Raw genomic sequence first — 21,225 nt, forward strand, 5'->3', positions numbered from 1 at the left:
CTTCCTGTCAACATAATCGAAACAATTGCAAGAAATTTTCCCATCCATCCACCGCTTTAGGTCCACTTGCGGTGAAAACAAGGGAAAACTAAAAAGAAATGATATTTAAAAAGCATAACTACAATCGCCCACCGTGGGGCTCGAACCCACGACCACAAGGTTAAGAGCCTTGCGCTCTACCAACTGAGCTAGACGGGCTTATTATTTGATTTCACCAAATTATATTGATAACAATACCAACAGTGTAAATGTTCTCTGTTTTTGTTTGTGACTTCAAATGATAGTGACTTAGTGAGTTCAAGAAAATCGATAATAGTTTTCAATTGGCATGCCATGGTATCAAGGTTGATCAAATACAAACTTTGAGAGTATGGACACTCACACAACAGTCCAGATACTCTTGTATGAGTTTTATTGGGTTACCACTTTGTACTTTCCTTTGGATAAACAGATAAAAGGATGTTTTGGTACCACTTTGTTACCAAAATGAAATAAACATACTACTTTCATGCAGGGGTGATAGAATATCAATGCCCATTACATTATACCCAAAACCACGGCTGATTTGAAATGTTCTAAAGGAAACTGATATTACGAAATGGACAAAACCATAATACTTAAAAACCAACAAAAAAAGTTAAGCTCAAGGAACATAATAATAGCTTGTTTTCTCTCACAACGGAAACGATATTAATCAAGTCTACCTCAAAAGTTACATCTCATACTCAAAATAACTCGAAAGTTAACCAAACTGCGAGATTACAGCTAAAACTCGATTAAGCAGCAGCACCAAGAAGCTCCTGATCGAAATGCCATGTTCCTGAATACAAAAAAAAACAAAGTGTGAGGCACGAAGTGGACAAATTGAGGTATGTGTAAAATTAGTTTTAAATTGATTAAAGAAATGGTTACCATGTCCTTTGCCGAGTCTTCTAAGTTGAGAAACATATTCTGAGATTTTCTTAATCGCTTCCACCTGCGAAGTGATGTTATTTTAACTTCATTAGATTCCATTTTGACAGATTTAGATCATCAAGAACCCCATATCTTTGCCACTAACATAGAACGTGTCTGTCTTTTATTTTACCTGTTCATTCAGAAACACACTCTCAATAAAATCTGCCAACTGGACATCATCGTTCTTCGAAGCCACCTGTTGACCACATTATTCAAATGCCAAGTTGTGTTAAATAAATGACTTGAACGCCATAAACAAGAATTGGACCCTAAGGAGAGAGATGGTCTTACACTGTGCAGGTTTAGGAGCTTTTCATTGACTAGTTTCTCCAATGATAGAGCCAACTCCATGGCTACAAACAACAAAAGAACATGAAATTAAGCATTTCAAACTTCAAATCCAACACAATCACTATATTAGAAACCCAACAATCCTCTTCACTTATAACATCACATCTATGTCAACTCTTAAGAAACTACAGATACTTAGTACTGGAATTCTCTATCTAAAATCTCAGAAACCGGATATGAAGGTTACCAAAGAGAGCATCTCCTTTCTCAGGATGATCAAACTCAGACTGAGGCAGCACCATGGGCTGTAACTTGACTCTCCCACCACGTTTGTTCTGTAAAGGTCAAGGAAACCCAAAATGAAACGATGTTACAAACTTAGCTCAGATGATAAAGCTTATGAGTGATAACAAAATGAAATCATTGTTTAAAGACCTGATACTCCATCAACAGCTCAGCGTGCTCGCGTTCTTCCACACTGGATTCCTTGAAAAACCTGATTAGCAAAAACACCAAACAACTCAATAAATAAAACCCAGAATGAATATCAGCAAAGAGATTTGAGTAAAGTCAAGTATTTCCCGAGAAAAACTCACTTGGCGAGACCCTTGAGGGCAACGTTGTCACGATCGAAATACGCATACAAAGCGTGATACACATAGGACACATTGTATTCAACACTGCAACAAACGAAAAATCCAGATTCATGAGATACTCAAAAAAAGCCAATCTCATCCATATAGTTGAAGCAAAAATTGACTCAATCGACAGATTTACAACACCAAATGTTCAAATCCATGGCAAGAATCACCAAAAAATGTTTCGATCTAAGAGGAAAAACGTACTTGATCTGCTCATTGACGGCGGCTTCGCACTCAGGGGAGTACAAATGACGAGCAAGAGAAAGCTGTTGACCAGATGGAACTAGATCCATCTCCTTCTTAACCTCTTCGAAAGGCTCGAACACAACGCCGCTCAACGTGCTTGAACTCTCGGAAGCACGAAGAGCGAACGAGAGATTCCCGGATTTTCCAGAAGAAATCGGAGACGAAATCGAGAAGAGAGGAGAGATGTCTCTCTTCTCTCCATGAATGTTCAAGAGAGAAAAGGTAGAAGCAGCTTTGAGAAGCATTTTTTCTGGGAAAATTTTGAGATTTATCTTCTTTCTTTGTGAGCAACGAAATTGGAGGAGAAAGGGTTTTGTGTGGCGATTGGTGGTGGCGGAGAAGGGAATATAAAAGCGAGGTGATATGGGATGATGAGGCTCTGGATTGGGACACCTGGATGGACGAGATTGCGAGGTGGGTTTAGGAGCGTGTCTGGCGTGTGGTACTTTGCTTTGCTGGAAGATATTTTTTTATTTTTTCATTGGTATTTGTGTAATTTTGGGCCCTCTTGTTTTTGGACGTTTCTTATTTCCTTTTCGGCTTTTTCTGTAAAGAGAAAAAGAAGAGAAAAGACATTTTTCTTGGTGAGAAAAAGGAACAAAATCAATAATATGTAAATTTAGGAAAGCATTTTGTCTAAATTCTACAACTATTAATTTGCATTTATTATGATTGATATTAAAACTAAATTTTATAAATTGTATTGGAAACTTAACAATTTGATTACTCATGACAAATTATAAATTCACAATTTTCTTTCCTAAGATTAAAAAGAATTTACATATTTGAAATCCATATCATCTTCTAAATATAGAATCTTAGCACTTGCTGCTATAACTTTGATTATACTGGTTTCTTACAAGTGCCTATCTTTGTACTGTATGTGTTTATGTTTTGGCAAATGTGTGAGCATTTTCATTCCTGCGTAAGTAAAGGTACATATTGAAATTGGTTAGATGTTCCTTTTTAGTATATGGTGTAAATGGTGATTTGAAACTTACCTAAAAAATTTCTGTATGTGGTGAATCTCATTTTTTGTTTTACCTTCTTCAAACCCATATTTTTTCACTAATGCTTAAAAGACAGAGATTACTTGATGAAAGAGAAACATAACCAGTTTACACTATATACAAACATAAACTGATGATGAAATGGTTCAAAACACTGAAACAAACGAAGAACAAAATAAACTACTTGGAAGAATTAAAGAATTGCACAAAATCTACTACTACTCTGCAACATTTCCACACTACCAAAACTCTCCACTCTTTCTATTGACTTGTGGAAGCAGAAGCTTCAGGAACATCAATCAATGGTTCAGATGTTGTTGCTGTCTCTTCAGGTCTAATCTCTCCAAGTTGTGTCATCACTTGTTGAGCTTCAGGTCTTGTTGATGGTGTAGGATCAACACAATGCAAAGCCAGTTTCAATGTATTCAAAATCTCATCACCCATTGTGTTCACATCATTCAACAGCTCCAAATCGAAAACCTCATTAGTCCACTCTTCTTTAACCGCAGTAGCAACCCATTGAGGCAAATCCACACCGTTTAAGGCCTCACTCGGAGATTTCCCAGTCAACAGCTCCAATATGATCACACCGAGGCTGTATACATCGGTTTTTGTGTTGGCTTTCTTCAGCTTAGAGAGCTCAGGTGCTCTGTAACCTAACGCACCAGCTGTTGCAATCACACTTGATCCTGCTGCTGCTGTCATTAGCCTTGAAAGACCGTAATCTGAGATCTTCGCATTGATGTTCTCATCCAAAAGTACATTGCTTGATGTTAAGTTTCCGTGGATGATATTTGCGTGTGTGTGAAGGTAGAACAAGCCACGAGCCATTCCCTTTATTAAGCTCATCCTTGTAGGCCAATTGATATGAACATCTGGTCCTCTTGCTGCAATTTCAAAATTTGAAAACAGAGTTACAAAATGTTACTTTTTAAAATCAAACTTTGAGGCTTTAGTGTCAAACTTACCATGGAGGAATGTGGCAAGACTTCCTCTAGACATGTAATCGAAGACGACCAGCTTCTCTCCTTTAGGGCCTAAGTAATAAGCTCTAAGTGCAAGGAGATTCGGATGCCGGATTCTTCCCAAGACGTTAATCTCATTCTCAAACTCTTTTTGGCTTTTGGTGATCTTTTCTCTCAATCTCTTCACTGCAACTTGACTTCCATCTTCAAGTGTAGCTTTGTAAACTGTTCCATAAGTGCTTTTTCCCATAATCTCTGCTGTTGCACACAAAAGATCATCTGCGGTAAACGCCATTGGTCCATCAAAATGAACCAGCTTCCCTCCCGTTTCGCCTCCAGCTTCAGCTTCCGCTCCTTTCTCGGTCTTTGCGGCTGCAGCTCCAGGTCCAGCCTCTCCACCCTTGGATTTGGTTTCATTGACTTTCTTTCTCAGCAAGCAACAAAGCACACAAACAAGGATAAGCATAACTATGAGGAGTGCTCCAGAAGCAATGAGGATGATGTCTTTGGTACTCAGATTCCTGTGGGATGATTTCCTTTCTTTTTCGGGAGACGGTGAGGGAAGAGTAGGACACGGCGTCGAAACGCTGTACCCGCAAAGCAGTAAGTTTCCGACAAAAGAGGACGAATTGAACTTTTGGGACAAGAGAGTAGGAACAGGACCAGATAAGTTGTTATAAGAGACATTGAAGAAGCTAAGGCTATCCAGATCAGAAATCGAAATAGGAATCTCTCCGGTGAGCTTGTTTTGAGACAAATCCAAATGTGTAAGAGAAGAAATGTTCCCTAGAGTTTCAGGGATATGGCCACTAACACTGTTACGGCTGATATCCAATGTTCTAAGCTTAGTGAGTTTGCTTAGCTCAGAGGGTAGGGTTCCACGGATCCTATTATGACTAAAGGACAAGTCTTGCAGCTGAGTTAAGTTGCAGAGTGAAAACGGGAATGGACCAGATAGAGAGTTGTGATCAAGAGATAGGACACGGAGATTAAGAGACTTACTACCCCAAGTGTCTAAGATAGGACCAGAGAGGTTGTTATGGTCAAGAGCAAGAAACTGAAGAGAAGAAGAACGGGAAAGACTCACTGGGATTTGACCAGAGAGTGAATTAAAGCTGAGATTAAGCCTAAGAAGCCTAGAAGAGGCAGCAAGATTCGGTGGAATAATCTCAGAGAGCAAGTTATTGCTAAGATCAAGCGTTTGAAGGAAACGTGAAACGCCGAGAGAAGCAGGGATCGAGCCAGTGAGACGGTTGTTGAAAAGCTGGACTCCTCTAAGATTAGGAATGAGTCCCAATGACATTGGAATCGAACCTCCAAGGTTGTTGTCATGAAGACTAAGCTTACGAAGAGCTTGAAGCTGTCCGATTTTCTCCGAGATTCTACCTCCAAGACTCTTCCATGGGAGTTGAATGACAATGACTTGACCTTGAGCACATTTAATTCCAGACCAGCCTCCAGAGCAAGCACTCAATCCAGAACCGTTCCAGCTTCTCAAGAAGCCTTTTGGATCAATCAGTTCTTGCTTAACTGCTTGAAGACCTTGGTAATCAGCTTGTGTGATCACTACACCGTCCCAGGTTTGGCTGGAGCAGGGAGGGACGAAGAAGAGGAGGCTTACGATGATTAGGTGAAGGAGAAATCGGCTTCGAAGTGAAGCCCTAGGTTGATCAATAGTGGGGTTGATCATTCTCAGAGAAGTAATAGCTTGGTTTTGGGTAATAAACTCCATTAGAAGATGAAGAAGAGAGAAGAAAGATTGAGATTCTTTATGGGTGAATAGTAGTTGTTAGGAGGATGGAACAGGGGAAGATTTTGGATTTGAAAGAGTTATGTAAAGAGAGAGATGGGTTTTGTTGGAAAAGAACAACAGAGCACGTGACCATCTTAGAGAGAGAGAGAATCTTGGTGTTTGTTCTTTTATCTTGTAGTGAGAGGGAGAGAGAGAAGGGAGACAAAGATCAGGTGATGGTAATAAGAGGTTGGGTGGTGAGAACAGTGGCTCTCTCTGCTTCTTGCCTAATACTAAATGAGCTCCAACGGCTAGTTTCATTTATTCTTAATTAATAGTGTGTTTTGAAACACTTTGTTTTGTTCGATGGGTTCTCTTGCTCATATCATTTTGTTTAGTAAAATATATCAAGTTCATTGGGGATTTGGAATTACTAATTTTCTAGGATTTGTAGATCTTGTAAACACATAAAGGTATATTTTATTAGTATCAAAAACGATAAAAAAAAAATCATTAATCACTACAAACATGTTGGTTCTGACAAAGATGATAAATTACTATTACAGAAACAAAATTTTTGATTTGTCAAGAGTATTATCATGCTTCAAATTTGAACCAGTAATATGTTACTTACATTCAAATTTACTCGGTTGTTTTGTAACTTTTGTGATTTCTTGGAATCTTTTCTTATAGCTCTTTAGTTGTTTGTATGTGAGATCAACATTATTTAATTTTATTCCAAATCTAGGATGTTATTCTCTTGTACCCTTTGACCAATAAAACATTTTTCATATACTCCTCAATGGTAGAAAGACAAAATTACTCTTAATGAGGATTGATTTTGGATGATAAATGTTAAATACAATTAAATCGGTAAACAAACAAAGCAGACAACATAATTTATTTATTTTTTTGTTTTGCAGACCAGCATCGTTTAATGCGCCGGAGCTGCCTAATGGACACGACACACGAACACCAAACCGCTCCGCTCCTTCACTTCTCCTCCTAACGGCTATATTTGTGGGACCTAAAAGCCATTGGATCACTAGATCTTGTGAAGAAGCCCAAAACAAGACCATTTCATTCATGGTTAATGACTAAACTGCCCTCGTTAGTGGAAAGTAATAAAGTAGTAGTATAATTTTAGTCTTTTAGAAGAAGAAGCCACACGCGTTTTCAAAAAAAAAAAAAAAAAAAAAAAAAAAGAAGAAGAAGCCACACGACTTCGAAACTTGAAAGTGAAACTTTTCCCGGTTTGGCTTACAATTAAAAAAGAGAAGAAGTTGCCGTACGAGGTTATTATGTTGACGTTGATCTATCTTTGCCCTTTTTAACTTGAGGTAGTTGCTGGTTGGTACACGTGTACCGCTGGATCTAACCCGTTTGCATTTTCCCATCATCTAGATTTGGAGGTTTTGAACTTCAATTTTTGAAAATTCTTGCGTATACATTTTCCAATTCAAACACATTTTCTGAACCTATACCAAGCCTGAGCATATGATTTTATAACATATCATCTCTATAATGACATATCATTCCTGTGGTTGCAAGAATTGAAACAAGATGGTCTTTGAAGGGATCTTCTTAGACCCGGGAATTGAAGGCCAAAACTATACCAGGTTGCCAAATTCTCAATCATAAAAAATAAAGTCAACTATGCACAAACCATCAACATCTCCAACCCCAAAGCAAAGCCTAATTTTGTGAACAATAAACCAACTAACAATGCCCTACTCTTTTAGTCGGAATGTCGGATCACCCTCATGTTCCCCAAATCTGTTGATAAGTACTATATTTCCAAAAGTGGGACTATGAGCAAATTGGCAGATTGATTCTAGTTTGGCAGACAAATTGTTGATAGCCTTCGTTTCCCTATTCTTTACCTTCCTTTTGGTAGCAAACAACAAAGCCAACTTCAAATCCCAAAACAGTGAGCAATATAGGAGATAACCGCAATTAAAAGAACTAGCCACTAAGACCATCGATGCAACAGCTATGAACACTAAACTAATAAACGCAAAAGATATTCCATGTGCGTTGACATTGAAAATAACACAGATCTCAAACAAGAAGATGACACAACAAGTGTTTAGACAGTTTCACTAGTTATACTCCAAAGTGACTAGCTACTATCCTTTACAAGCCACAATGAAATGGATCATGTAAACAAGGAACAAACACCAAGAAGTATATATATAGACACTCTACAGATTTCACCTAATTAGTTCAAACACCATTACATCATTTTGAAACTACAAAATTTTCTAGCTAAGTGCTTTCAGATCAAACTATTATGTCACTGAATTAACTGCTAAAGAACCCTGAACGCAAATAGAACTCACCATTATCACCCCAATTGCAGCAATATCCTTATTCGTTTTGGTGAGCAATGCTCTGAAAGTCACAGCTACTCGTAAAGGAAACAAGAGAACAAACCAATTTAAGCGAGATGGAAATTTAACAGTGAATCCCACAATAGGAGACCAATAGAGAAAGATCAACTTTTGAGTTTTCTACATCTGAACATAAAAGTGTCGAGCCACCAAAGAGATAAAACAACACAAGTAGAAGCAGATATTGCAACCAAAAATTCGTACTTCTAAATCTGTAGAGCTTCGTTACGAATCTACATTCAATTCAACAACACCAAATCCCTAAAATCAGTACGGAGTTACCAACCACAATTGAAGAGATCTGAATCAAATCCAGCTCTTAGACTCTCCCTGAGACAGCAGCAGCAGCTGAGGTAGCAGAACCTCCAAGGAATGAGAGTAATCCAGCATTCGCAGGCTCTTGATCGTCCATGAAGAGATCATCCGGAACCACAAACGCACCGTGTACGCAAACGATCGCAACACCAATCATAAGCGCGGAGGTTAAGAGAGATCCAACGCTCGTCATAAACACGACGACGATCGTTGACAAGACCAGAGCAAGTAGCGTCTCTCGATCAGAGAAAGTGCGACCGAAGATGACCAGTGGCTGATCTGAGGGACGGAAAAGGTAGAGAAACATCCAACCACCTAGGAGTCCGATGAGGACAAGGAGGGAGAGAGGATGAGAGAAAAGCGAAAAGGCGAGCACGAGTGACACGATTGCGACGTAGTTAACCTTGAAGTAAGCGAGATTTTTCCTGATCCGGGACAAGGCATCGGTGAGAGATTCAGGTCGAGCCATGGAACTCCGATCGATGAGCTCCGTCCATGGACGACGCTGTGACAAGCCATCACGGATCGAGGTAGAGAGACGTGAGAAGAAAGTACGAAAAGCAGGTGTGTTGATTGGTGGCTGAGATTGAACAGCTTGCTGATTGGTGACAGGTAGCGTGGGTGGAGTTGCCATCGCGGTGGCGCGTGAGGTTTGGTGCGGCTGATTTGGCCGAGAGGTTTGGATCCGTAAGTGTGAACGAAAAAAATCAAGGGCTGCGGTTGCCGAATCAGAGCTCCGTGTAGATTAGATATTTTAGGGCCTGAATCTGACCATAAGATTGAACCGGCCCAAAACCACAAATCGATGGTTCGATTCCTGCTCTTGCTTTTTGAACTGTGTTTTATTATTATTTTTTGGAATTTGTTTTTTTTGTTTTTTAAATCAAACCCTAAAAAACCGAGAGAGCACGACTAACCTTGACGGCTTCACTGACGGTCTGGTGGTTCGTTCTTCTTCTTCCGCCGATTTCTTCACTCAGCTCTTCTCTTCTTCTTCTTGTCTTTCTGATACTTGAACATTGTAAAACGACACCGTTAGCACCATGTTTGATGAAAGCAAGTTCGATGTCAATCTCAAGCTCTGGGCTCTTAGAATTCCCCGGGAACTCTGTAAAAGCGCTACTCGCATTCTCAATGGGTACGTTTCTTCAATAACTCAAAGGATCATCTAGCTTTCAATAATTTGTTTGTGTACTTATTGATGAAAAGGAAGTTTCATGGTTTGATTACTTGTAGATACATGCTCAATATGCCACGAGTTAAGCCCATCACTGAAGATCCTACCTGTGAAAAGACTCGTTTGGTGATATTGTCCGAAAGTGTTAAAAATGCTGGTAAGAGTTAATTCTATCTGGTAATGTGTCTCGGAAGTAGTGTGATTATTCGTATTAACCAAGTTTTTCTTTGTTATAGGACAGATTTGGTGGAGATACCCGATGAAAAACTAAACCAGCTTAAGAAACTAAGTGAACTTGAAGTTGTTCCTCATTCGGTTACTCTTGGGTATTCCTATTGGAGTGCAGGTAAGACACCAAACTCATTAGGAAGATTCTTTCCACTCCGTTTTGTATTATGGAATTACCAGGACGTTTAGAAGAGCTAATTTTTCTGCATGCTATCCTTCTGGTCTGTTTGAAACAATCTTCTCTTGAGCTCTTTCATCTAAAGCTTTTTTAGAGTTTTTATACATATGTACAAGAAAGTTTGGTCACCATTTTCTTGTAACTTTTGTTCGTTCGTTTTCTTCGTCGATTGGTTTGTGGTACCCTGTCATTTGATAGCCCCATTTTACTAATTATCGCCTTATGTGATGGAATCCAACTTATAGGCTATCGTAAATTTTCTAAATTGTTTTTTTTTCTGGTTCTATTTACCTTGATATTTGTTTATTTAGGTCCCTTTTCTGTTTAGGTGATATAAAACCTTCTGATATTGTTCTTTCCTCGCAGATCACATATTGAAGCAGATTCTGCCAGATGGAGTGGATATACCTTCATCTTTTGAAACAATAGTTAAGTATTAAATTTCTGTTTGCTTCTTGAACTTGACAACCTAGATTATAAGAATTCGGTTTGCATGAGCTTGCAGCTTTTTTGCACATTTGTTTATTTTTTCTAGTCTGCAAATTTAGAGATTGATGGGTTCTTCTTCCTAAGTTTTCAAGTATCATGATGATTGCCTCTTTCATGAGAACCAACATCTCTTTGCTTATTATTTGCCGGTCATATTGCCCACTTAAATCTGCATGATGAGCTCCTTCCATTCAAAGATGTTATAGCAAAGGTTATCTACGATGTAAGTTTTTTTGATGTTCCTTTCATGATACATTTTTTTTTTATAATTGCATCTCGTGTCATTACAGCAAAGACATCTAACGTTCTGGTGGTCTGTTACATACTTACATTTGTAGAAAAATTATCCAAGGATCAAGACAATTGTGAATAAAGTCGGGAGTATCACTAATGAGTTTCGAGTGCCAAAGTTTGAAGTGCTAGCTGGCGAAAATGGGATGGAAACAGAAGTAAAACAATATGGGGCAAGATTTAAGCTGGACTATGGCTTGGTTTATTGGAATTCAAGATTGGAACATGAGCACATGCGGCTTTCATCTTTGTTTAAACCTGGAGAAACCGTGTGTGATATGTTTGCTGGTATAGGGCCTTTTGCTATTCCAGCTGCACAGAAAGGATGCTTCGTTTATGCAAATGATTTAAATCCAGACAGTGTTCGGTACTTGAAGATCAATGCAAAGTTCAATAAGGTTGACGATTTGATTTGTGTACACAATATGGATGCTCGTAAATTTTTCTCTCAGTTGATGGCGGTGTCAACTTGTGAGGGTAATTTGCAATCAGTGGCTGATAATGATAAAACAAAGGAAGCAGCCGTGAGTCGAGGAGGTATTTCTTTTGGTTTAAACTATTTTTTTGCATTATAGTTGGCATATTTTGTTTTACAGGAGAAAAGAATAACTTTAACGGTGGGTTTCTGTTTACCTTGCTTAATCATAGGTGAGACTAATTCCAGTGGAGAGGAGATACATGAATCAAATGCGAGCAGAAATGAGCCTCTTAGTGCAAATCAGAAGCCATCTGGTACTACAGAGACAGGTAAGAAATGCCTCATAATGATTTCTCCAAGACATTCTATTAGTTAATATTGCCTGGGGATCCTCACCAGTATGTTAATTGAGTGCAGAAAATGGGGTAGGAAAAGACTGCAAGAGTATAGAAGGACATGCAAATAAGAGGTTGAGACAAACGTTGCTTCCAATCGCAAAGCCGTGGGAACATATCGACCATGTTATTATGAACCTTCCAGCATCTTCCTTGCAGTTTCTTGGTATGCTATCAATGATTCTAGATTTTTGTTCAAAATTTGGGACTAGAGTCTTGCGTATACTTGAAAGTCATTTTACATAAGAAACTGCACCTCATAAAATAGAGATCTTAATTCAGTATACTGGTTGATTGTTACATTTTGATGTTGTTTATGTTATGTGAGAAGAGGTTTTCATCAAGTACATTCCGTACAAGCAAGTTAATTAGGACCAGAATCAATATAAATAGGAGCTGCATCATGTATTAAGGCTTGTTTGAATATCTATTTGATTTTTGTGTGATTTGTTCTTCAATTCTAGTTAGAGGTAATAAAGGAACTCAGGATCTGTTCTTATTATATTACTAATGCATATAAGCTCTGTAATTGTTTTTGCAGATTCTTTCAGTAATGTTATTCAAAAGAAGTATTGGAAAGGATCTCTTCCTTTAATTCATTGCTATTGTTTCATCCGTGCAAGCGAAACCACAGAGTTTATAATTGCAGTAAGTATCAACCACTCCCTCCTGCTTGTCCCTTGTAGTTTTGTTTTCTTCACTATCATATCTTTGTACCATAGATCTGGTAGCAATTTTTCGGCATGCCTTGAAATCTGAAATACAGCTTGTGTGACAATTTTTAAGGAAGCTGAAACTGCTTTGAAGTTCCATATAGAAGATCCAGTCTTCCACAAGGTTAGAGATGTTGCTCCAAACAAGGTAAGATCCTACTCTTCTGTTTTTCTTTTTTGATATATTATGGAAACATATCATCTGGAGTTCCTGAGCTAGATTTCTTATGTACTTTGCAGGCTATGTTTTGCCTAAGCTTTAGACTACCTGAAGCATGCTTGAAGCAAGAAGACTAAAAGACATTTCTAGGAAAGAATCAAAAACGCATTTGAAATCTTTTCTTTTTTGCTTTTGGCATTGTTTGTTGATTCCATGGCACATAGAGTCAGCTACTGCATAAGTTCTTAAAAAATGAGGACACTTAAATTTGCTCAATAGTATTAACCAGTGTTCTAAAAAGCGGTCTAGGCGGTCGCCTAGGCCCCGACTAGGCGCTAGGTTCTTATGCGACGCCTAGATAACCGCATTGACCGCTTAAAATTACATATAAGTTGTTTAATGTATTTTTTCAATTTCAATTAGAGTTTTATTTATATATATAGTTATAAATATTTATATATTGTTTAATATAAATATAAATAAATGTTTTATTTAGTTTTTGTTTATAATTTCATAATTTTTAGTTTTATATAAATATTTTATATAACTTTTATATATAATATCATATTTATAATATTTTATGTTATAAACGTCTAAACCGCCTAAAAAATCGCCTAGTCCCCGATTAGACGTTCTAGGTGCTAGGCACTGGGTCACCGCCCGCTTAGCGCCTAGCGCTTTCTTCAACACTGGTATTAACAGAAGCTGAAGACTTTGACAAAATTGATGATAACATATAAAAGAAAGAGAAGAATATGCCTTTGTTTAATATACACTATTTGAGTATTGACAATGTCACATCTTCACGATTAAAGTACGCCCTTTTTGTTAGTATCCCGGCGCATGTTAGGAAAGGATAGTGACGGACCGTAGTGTTGTAGTAGATGTGGCGGACGGAGTAACCAAAGAAGAAGGCCGCTCAAAATAATTAAATTTGCTCAACTGTCATCTTCTTCAACCGATCTTAGCTCAACTAACCCATTGTTCTTTTTGGCGTTAACTCAATCAACCAAAACCTTTTCTCCTTTCTAGCTCACGCTTTCTTCTTCTTCCAATGGCGTCTTCTGCAGCTCTCGGATCTCTCCATCGTGAGTTTCTCGCTCTCTCACTCTCACTCTCTCTCTGGCGTTTTGCTTTTTTCTGTTGATTTCAAGAGGATAAGGAAAACTAGAAACGGAGGAACATGAGCGAATTATCGGAAATGAAATGCATAAATTGGAGCTATCCGTTAGTGACGTTGTTGCTTCTTAGAGTGTAATTTATCCAGTCTTACGATTACTTGCTAACGTTTTCATGATTTGATAGATCCGATCTCTGTGTGCGAATTTGGCATTTGGCGACTTAATTAAGTATCAATTTCGGATCTTGTGTGTCTAATTTTGTATCAGAGATGTTTCCATTGGTCTTTTCTTTAAGTGCTTTGTTTCAGCTGGAAGGTGGATTTGATACTTAAGTGTCTTGCTTCATTTTACAGAGACTTTAGTGTGCGCCATTAATTCACAGAGTGAGGTTCACTCTCTTTCTGGAAACTGGTCTGCCTCTGGTAATTCTTGTGTACCACGGTGGAGATTATCCAACAGGAACAGCAAGTATACGCTTGTGTTACGTGCTAAGGCCGCTAAATCTTCGACAGCAACCAAAAGTGATGGTGAGTTTTTCTCCCACAATTCTTCTTCGTGTTCATTTTTTCTGGTTAATGCCTTTTTAACTACCAGGCTTGTCTTGTCACTTATCTAACACGATCCATTGGCCAAAAATGGTATTAGTCTCTTTTGCTCTTAAAGGAACTGGAACTGTAATTCTTAGTCTCTTTTGCTCTTAAAGGAACTGGAACTGTTACCAGGATATACAGTGATGTGAATATTGGAACATTTTTTCTTTCCTTTCCTTCACTTTTGCTCATTTTTGGTTTTGCAGATTCATCTGAGGCTAGTGTGTCAAACGGGAAGAAAACTGTTCGACGGATAACTTTCCCGAAAGAAGTGGAGGTTTCTTCCTTGCCTTTTTTGGGTTTAGACATTAGGTTCTTTAATTTATAAGTTTGGTAGGTGATGATTTGACGATGTCCTCATATATGCACTTTCTAGATCGTCTTGGATGCATAACTTCAGGCAATCTACTCTTATAATTTGTTAATCATGACGTATGGACCTTTCTTATATGTTGTTAGATGAATTGGATGTTTACTTTTGAAATGTTGCAGGCACTGGTTCACGAGATGTGTGATGAAACTGAGGTTGCTGTGCTGCAACTTAAGGTCTGGCATTAGTTTTAACTTCACGATTTTTGTTAACCTTTCTTTGAGGCTATACGAAGGCGAGTGCATGTTACTCAACCAACAATATGGAGCTAAATATCGCTGATTTGAGTCGAGGCTGATACTAGAATGTAGGTTCCAACAATTACACTCTTCTGAAACTTTCTTTTGCTACAGGTTGGAGATTTCGAGATGAACCTAAAACGGAAGATTGGAGCGGCCACAAACCCCATTCCCATGGTGGATATATCTCCAACCATAGCTCCTCCTATTCCTTCTGAACCCATGAATAAATCTGTTTCTTCAGCTCCTAGCCCATCTAAAGCAAAACCTTCCTCTGAAAAAGTGTCTCCATTTAAGAATACATCATATGGGAAACCAGCAAAGTTGGCTGCTTTGGAGGCATCTGGATCTAACAACTATGTTTTAGTCACATCTCCCGCAGTATGAGATCTATCTCCTAAGTGATTGCTTTCATAGCCCTTAATTTCTCTGCATTTTTCTTGTTTGATTTGATCTTGTTTCTTCTCTTACCAAACAGGTGGGCAAGTTTCAGAGGAGTAGAACTGTAAAAGGAAAGAAACAATCTCCTAGCTGCAAAGAGGTAAACGACTCTAAATTCTTGTTCATCTCTTAAAATAAAAAACCACAAATAGGATCAAAGAGCTAAGCAAAAAAAATTCTTCAGGGTGATGCAATAAAGGAAGGCCAAGTTATTGGATACTTACATCAGTTGGGAACAGAACTTCCAGTGACGGTAATAGCTTAGCTATGTATCCATCTCTTCTTTGAAACTATCAAATCAGACTCATCGATTTTGCTATTTGTTGAGCAGTCGGATGTAGCTGGGGAAGTCCTTAAGCTTCTTTCAGATGACGGAGGTATACATTTGAGTATTTCAAACCGTTTCAGTTAATACGAACATTCGGAAATTACATAAGAGAATTGATATGAACTCATGCTTCATGTGAAAACAGACTCTGTAGGTTATGGTGATCCTCTGGTCGCGATCTTGCCATCTTTCCACGACATCAACATCCAGTGAGGACGGTTTCTTCAGCCCAATTCCGCATCAAATGAACAATCTTTCATCCGGAGACTGTACTATTCATCTTCTCATGTGTTTGTTTAATGGAGATTTGTAATCTCTTTAGTTGCAAAGAGTCTATTTTGATCTTGCTCTCATCATTTGTCACCTAACCAGCTAACCTTATGGTTTTGTCACGTAATGTGGATTTTCTGCACCAGAGAAAAAACTTTTGTGGAGTTTTTATAGACATGACGTGGCCATCTTATCTTCCCCGATCATCATATAAAATCAAGACTCAAAAATTCAGAAGAAAATTGACGAATGTTTTTTATATATAATGGTGAAAGAAAAAATGTTAAAGTTCGTCGGTTTTATTATTCGTATCGCTCTAGCAATGTATGTGTAGCAAGCTGACGTGTACAAACGGAGCTCTCTTCTCTTCTTCTCTGAGAGAATGAAACTTACCACAAATGATCTCTTCGCTTCTCAACCATTATTCCACTGCCCCTGCTCCTCTTCCTCTCGTCGCCGCCGTTTCCATGGCCTTCATCTTCCGATCAATCTCACTACTGAGAAGAATAACTCACTATCCATCGTTGCTCTTTCTGATTCCGATGTTCCATCCCGAACCGCCGTCTCTCGCCGCGCTTTTCTCCTGGCCCCGCCACTCCTCTCCGTCGCTGCTTCCCTGTTTCTCAAGCCGTCTGTCTCTTTAGCCACCGAGGCGAGCTCGTCCGCTACAGTAACTTCGCCTGCGGAATCAGCAGCTCCTCCTCCTCCTGCGACCGCCACTGCTCCATCGCCGCCGCCTGCACCCGTGAATAAGGAAGAGACTATAACCTCGAGAATCTATGACGCTACGGCCATTGGTGAGCCGATGGCTATGGGAAAAGATAAGAAGAAGGTCTGGGAGAAGCTGATGAATGCCAGAGTTGTGTACCTCGGCGAGGCAGAGCAAGTGCCTACCAAAGACGACAAAGAGCTTGAACTCGAAATCGTTAGAAACCTGAGGAAGAGATGCCTTGAGAGCGAGCGTCAAATCTCTGTAGCACTAGAAGCATTCCCTCTTGATTTGCAGGACCAGCTTAATCAATACATGGATAAGAGGTTTGTCTACACATAAAAACTTACTGCAAATTCGAGATTGCCGCGTACTTTCCGTGATCGTGAATATTGTTTGGTGGCAGGATGGACGGAGAGACATTGAAGTCTTATGTGACACATTGGCCTGCTCAACGTTGGCAAGAATATGAGCCTCTTTTAAGTTACTGTCGCGATAACTCTGTTAGACTAATTGCTTGTGGCACTCCTCTCAAGGTAGAATCTTGAAAGTATTTGGATGTAGTTAACTGTTTGATTTGGTTTGGATGATCTTCGTAGTTCAGTGTTTAATTTCTAATCCTTTTGAATATGCTGCTTCATTTTATGTTTCTCATCTGGTTCTAGAGTAGTTTTTTGGATGGTAGCTACATTGTTTTCTATCTGATTGAAGTTTGTGAGACTAATTACATCTTGATAGTGTAAGTGGTATGAATATGGTTTTGATCATTTGAAATGAGTATTGACATGTTTAAGCTGTTAAGACTTAAGAGAGCGAGCTTATCAGAAATATTGCTTTTGTTTATGACTCTGATAAGAGCTGATAAACACTCTGCTTAATCTGATGTAGGTTTTAAGAACTGTCCAAGCAGAAGGTATCCGTGGTCTTTCAAAATCTGAGCGTAAATTATACACTCCCCCTGCTGGTTCTGGGTTTATTTCAGGATTTTCTTCCTTCTCACGTAGATCTACATTTGATATGAGTCTCCCAACACAGATTGTTCCGTTTGGACCAAGTTCTTATTTGTCGGCACAAGCAAGAGTTGTTGAAGACCATACAATGTCACAAGTTATTTTACAAGCAGTAGCAGATGGAGGGGGTAGTGGTCTACTGTTAGTGGTAACAGGGGCGAGTCATGTTGAGTATGGCTCAAGAGGAACAGGTTTGCCAGCAAGGATCTCAAGGAAGTTTCCAAAGAAAAACCAAGTTGTTGTATTACTTGATCCTGAAAGACAGTACTTGCGAAGAGAGGGCGAAACTCCAGTTGCTGATTTCTTATGGTATTCTGCAGCAAGACCCTGCAGTAGAAACTGCTTTGACCGAGCAGAGATTGCTCGAGTAATGAATGCAGCTGGCAGGAGGCGAGATGCCCTTCCACCGGTAAGATTCATATGGTTGCTTTCATTATATTGACGACATGCACCCTTGTATGTAAAACTCTCTTAACAATTGATTTATTAAGCAGTTCAATTCTTCTCCCCAATTTTTTCTTTGTTGAGCTCAACTTTAAATCAGGCTTGTATATCACAAGTTCAGAATGATGGAATATATTCCATGCTTTCCAGGATATTCAAAATGGATTAGACCTTGGTCTGGTGTCACCTGAGGTTCTGCAGAATCTCTTTGATTTGGAGCAGTATCCTCTTATTTCTGAGCTTACTCAGCGGTTTCAGGTATATCCACTTTGAGTTTTTTGCATAATATATTGTTACTTTGTGTTATTTATCGATATAGCAGAGCTTGCATACCAGTCCATCGTAGAGTACTTGTTGTATATTTATATCCCAGAGAATTGATGATATCTTGAACAGTTAGTAGAATTTCAGTTATATGATTTACTGTGAATTTGTGATATAGGGTTTCCGAGAAAGGTTGTTGGCAGATCCAAAATTCCTGAATAGATTAGCTATCGAAGAGGCTATATCAATAACAACTACATTAATAGCACAATATGAGAAGCGGAAAGAGAATTTCTTTGAAGAAATCGACTATGTTATAACTGATACAGTGAGAGGATCAGTCGTTGATTTTTTCACAGTTTGGCTTCCTGCACCAACTTTGTCTTTTCTTTCATATGCTGATGAGACCACTGGACCAGACAGCATAGACGCCCTGAGAGGCCTCCTAGGATCCATACCTGATAACGCATTTCAAAAAAGTCTTGCTGGAAGAGAGTGGAACCTGAATCTTAGAATTGCTTCAGTTATTGTTGGTGGCTTGAAGCTTGCTGGTGTTGGAGTTGTTTCCAGTTTTGCAGCTGTGGGAGCTTCAAATGCATTGAATGTAGTACGAAAGGTCATTAAACCCGAGTTGGTTGTTTCTGAGAAACCTAAGAGGTCTCCTCTTCTGAAGACGGCAATGGTTTATGGAGGTTTTCTGGGAACATCTGCAAATCTTCGTTACCAGGTATGATGATCCATGCTGCTTGACAGTGATGGTATATGTATGTTAATTCTTCGTCGTGGCTAAGGAAGAGTGTTGATGAAAGACATTATGATTTGATTTATGTATCTAATGTCAAAGTGTCTTTAAATGCAGATAATTGCGGGATTAATAGAGCATCGCCTTTCTGATGAGCTTTCCTCTCAACCTCTACTTGTAAATGCTATTTCATTTGTTGTCAGGACCCTAAACTCATATTTTGGAACGCAGGTCAGAGTTACACGCCTGAATATTTGGTTTCATTTTTCACTTCTTTATTTCTTTTTCTCCTTTAAGCATAGTGTCTTAAACTCTTATTTTTGAAGTACTATTGATTTGATCCCTACTTTTGATAAAAATGTTGCAGCAATGGATCGATCTTGCACGCTCTACAGGTCTGCAAACTCAGAAAAGCATCCCAGCCTCTAAAGAAATTCCAGAGGCTTTGGAAGAATCGACGGTGGAATGCGATACTACTACTGAAGAGGAAAGTATCGACAAGCTCAATAATCAATGATACTGGTGAGGCTACCCCACTAGTTATCAAAATAGTTGTTTGCCATAAGCTTTAGATCGTAGAAATGAGCATAATAATTTCACAATTTTTAAGTTGTATGTTCGTATTTGTGCTTCTTGGCAAATAGTGATGGTTTCAATATAAATTTCTTGTCTTAAACTCACATTAGTGATGCCGATCTACCATGAGTTCCTACAGTCGTCGATACATCGATTTTTTCTCTTTTATTCGTTCCTCGTACTTAAGCAATCATTTTTCTAGGATGATGAGAAGCTGTAACACTCTAGTTGACAAATACTTTTGCACATGAGTAGGAGATAATATCTCAGCTGGCAATAAGTTGTGGTTCAGAATTCTATTTGGTATGTAAGCAAAGAAAAAGGACATGGAAACCATCAACATGTGCAGATTCAACATAGAGTAGAGAGAGTGTGTGACAATAACTAACAAGAGTGAATTAAAAAGTTCACCATGAATCGATCTGTGGTGAATTTAAAGTGCTAGTGATCTGATTTGCGCCTTCTAGATGCTGCCTGGATCAGCGATTGGAGGAGCTAAGCCCTATTGGATTCTAACAGAAATATTTCATACATATGTTTCCTCAAGAATCAAACTCTCTACTACGTAGCAATGTGCTAGATGGAAAACAAGATTATTACCACCCAAGAGTCATATGCTGTGTGTTGAGAAGAAAAGTTGGGGTTATGATGTTTGAAACCAAGTTCTGGGGAAAGAAGCACTGAGGAAAAGAGAAAGGGTACAAAGGATGATGTGAAGAATCTCTCAAGCCAAAATTATAATTTGACCTTCTCTCTGTGAGTTTTAAACAATGGAGTGAAGCTTTTATTTTGTAAATCCAAACCATAGAAACAGCTTATAACTAATCTGCAATTGCATCTCATAAACTTTTCAGATAAATTTGGATTAGTACCAACAAGACTAACATAATTATCCAACTTAAGAAAAAACACAACACTCATATTGGTCCTCCTTTTTTATGCAATCGTGACCACCACCACCACGGTTTATGCTATTTTTAAGTAATAGGTTAGCATCTCCGTCCACGGCAACGGACATAGTGAACCTCTAGCCTTGAGTGAAGCGATGGGGGTTGCAAAATCTGCATCACCCGTGATAACCAGAATGTTCGCGGACTTCTTAACATCGATGGCGTAGAGTAACATCGATAATATCAACAACTTGTATGCTTGATCTGACTAACTGACTTATGTTGATGTGGAACATTTGTGACCAAAAATATAAGAAGCTAAAGTTGAGCAAAAGTTGAGGAAAAGTTTAGCAAAAATATAAATTATAACAATGTTTGTCAATGATAAACAACATAGTTCAACTTGAAGCCTTCTTTACATGCGTCACAAAGATCAATTCTTTGTTCAACATGTAAGAGGTTGAAATATAACATAGGATCTTGTAGAGCATAATATTGATTCCAGGAAAACATATTCAAATTGCCATAACCAATAAGACCGATGACAGAGTATTTCTTGTTCAAATGTTGAAGTCCTGCTCTAATCTTTATTTTCAGATCTGTCAGATCATAGCACTCATCTACATGTTAAG

General features: G+C 38.6%; 6 protein-coding genes and 1 non-coding gene across 9 annotated transcripts; 3 read left to right on the plus strand and 4 right to left on the minus strand.

Annotated features, from left to right (window-relative positions):
• Window positions 1–125: 125 nt before the first annotated feature.
• On the minus strand, window positions 126–198 carry TRNAK-CUU. Its single transcript has one exon. It is a non-coding gene; the product is annotated as a tRNA-Lys (tRNA).
• A 319-nt stretch (window positions 199–517) lies between these two features.
• LOC9312417 (ferritin-3, chloroplastic) lies at window positions 518–2,468 on the minus strand. Its single transcript, XM_021025480.1, has 8 exons — window positions 2,094–2,468; window positions 1,845–1,928; window positions 1,684–1,744; window positions 1,496–1,583; window positions 1,249–1,310; window positions 1,088–1,153; window positions 913–976; window positions 518–820 (listed from the first exon to the last, which is right to left on the minus strand). The coding sequence occupies exons 1-8, from the start codon at window positions 2,378–2,380 to the stop codon at window positions 777–779; spliced, it is 756 nt and encodes a 251-aa protein (XP_020881139.1). The 5' UTR covers window positions 2,381–2,468; the 3' UTR covers window positions 518–776.
• Window positions 2,469–3,207: 739 nt separating this feature from the next.
• On the minus strand, window positions 3,208–6,203 carry LOC9314135 (probable leucine-rich repeat receptor-like protein kinase IMK3). The gene is made up of 2 exons (XM_021026926.1): window positions 4,114–6,203; window positions 3,208–4,032 (listed from the first exon to the last, which is right to left on the minus strand). The coding sequence occupies exons 1-2, from the start codon at window positions 5,840–5,842 to the stop codon at window positions 3,407–3,409; spliced, it is 2,355 nt and encodes a 784-aa protein (XP_020882585.1). The 5' UTR covers window positions 5,843–6,203; the 3' UTR covers window positions 3,208–3,406.
• Window positions 6,204–8,281: 2,078 nt separating this feature from the next.
• On the minus strand, window positions 8,282–9,336 carry LOC9314136 (PRA1 family protein B1). The gene has a single exon (XM_002878022.2). It carries the CDS (start codon window positions 9,182–9,184, stop codon window positions 8,555–8,557), a length of 630 nt encoding a protein of 209 aa, XP_002878068.1. The 5' UTR covers window positions 9,185–9,336; the 3' UTR covers window positions 8,282–8,554.
• A 97-nt stretch (window positions 9,337–9,433) lies between these two features.
• LOC9314137 (tRNA (guanine(37)-N1)-methyltransferase 1) lies at window positions 9,434–12,875 on the plus strand. Of its 2 annotated transcripts, none has more exons than XM_021026850.1 (11): window positions 9,434–9,688; window positions 9,760–9,884; window positions 9,969–10,073; window positions 10,500–10,562; window positions 10,772–10,845; window positions 10,961–11,450; window positions 11,562–11,660; window positions 11,749–11,892; window positions 12,268–12,374; window positions 12,513–12,587; window positions 12,680–12,875. In XM_021026850.1, exons 1-11 carry the CDS (start codon window positions 9,594–9,596, stop codon window positions 12,734–12,736), a joined length of 1,434 nt encoding a protein of 477 aa, XP_020882509.1. In that variant the 5' UTR covers window positions 9,434–9,593; the 3' UTR covers window positions 12,737–12,875. The 2 variants fall into 2 exon arrangements, with proteins under 2 accessions (XP_020882509.1, XP_020882510.1); XM_021026851.1 differs by having other exon boundaries at window positions 9,787–9,884; window positions 10,500–10,561; window positions 10,771–10,845.
• Window positions 12,876–13,468: 593 nt separating this feature from the next.
• LOC9312418 (biotin carboxyl carrier protein of acetyl-CoA carboxylase) lies at window positions 13,469–16,161 on the plus strand. Of its 2 annotated transcripts, XR_002332232.1 has the most exons (10): window positions 13,469–13,687; window positions 14,074–14,247; window positions 14,517–14,587; window positions 14,803–14,856; window positions 15,034–15,300; window positions 15,398–15,460; window positions 15,545–15,613; window positions 15,692–15,737; window positions 15,834–15,968; window positions 16,061–16,161. XR_002332232.1 is itself a non-coding variant. In XM_021026852.1 (9 exons), the coding sequence occupies exons 1-9, from the start codon at window positions 13,654–13,656 to the stop codon at window positions 15,899–15,901; spliced, it is 846 nt and encodes a 281-aa protein (XP_020882511.1). In that variant the 5' UTR covers window positions 13,469–13,653; the 3' UTR covers window positions 15,902–16,041. The 2 variants fall into 2 exon arrangements, 1 of the variants encoding a protein (XP_020882511.1); XM_021026852.1 differs by lacking the exon at window positions 16,061–16,161 and having other exon boundaries at window positions 15,834–16,041.
• A 41-nt stretch (window positions 16,162–16,202) lies between these two features.
• On the plus strand, window positions 16,203–19,822 carry LOC9312419 (protein RETICULATA-RELATED 6, chloroplastic). The gene is made up of 7 exons (XM_002876305.2): window positions 16,203–16,993; window positions 17,074–17,203; window positions 17,556–18,086; window positions 18,272–18,379; window positions 18,564–19,112; window positions 19,245–19,358; window positions 19,495–19,822. Exons 1-7 carry the CDS (start codon window positions 16,341–16,343, stop codon window positions 19,642–19,644), a joined length of 2,235 nt encoding a protein of 744 aa, XP_002876351.1. The 5' UTR covers window positions 16,203–16,340; the 3' UTR covers window positions 19,645–19,822.
• Window positions 19,823–21,225: the final 1,403 nt, after the last annotated feature.

Source organism: Arabidopsis lyrata, assembly GCF_000004255.2.
Source record: "Arabidopsis lyrata subsp. lyrata unplaced genomic scaffold ARALYscaffold_5, whole genome shotgun sequence".
In the NCBI taxonomy this organism is placed as follows: domain Eukaryota; kingdom Viridiplantae; phylum Streptophyta; class Magnoliopsida; order Brassicales; family Brassicaceae; genus Arabidopsis; species Arabidopsis lyrata.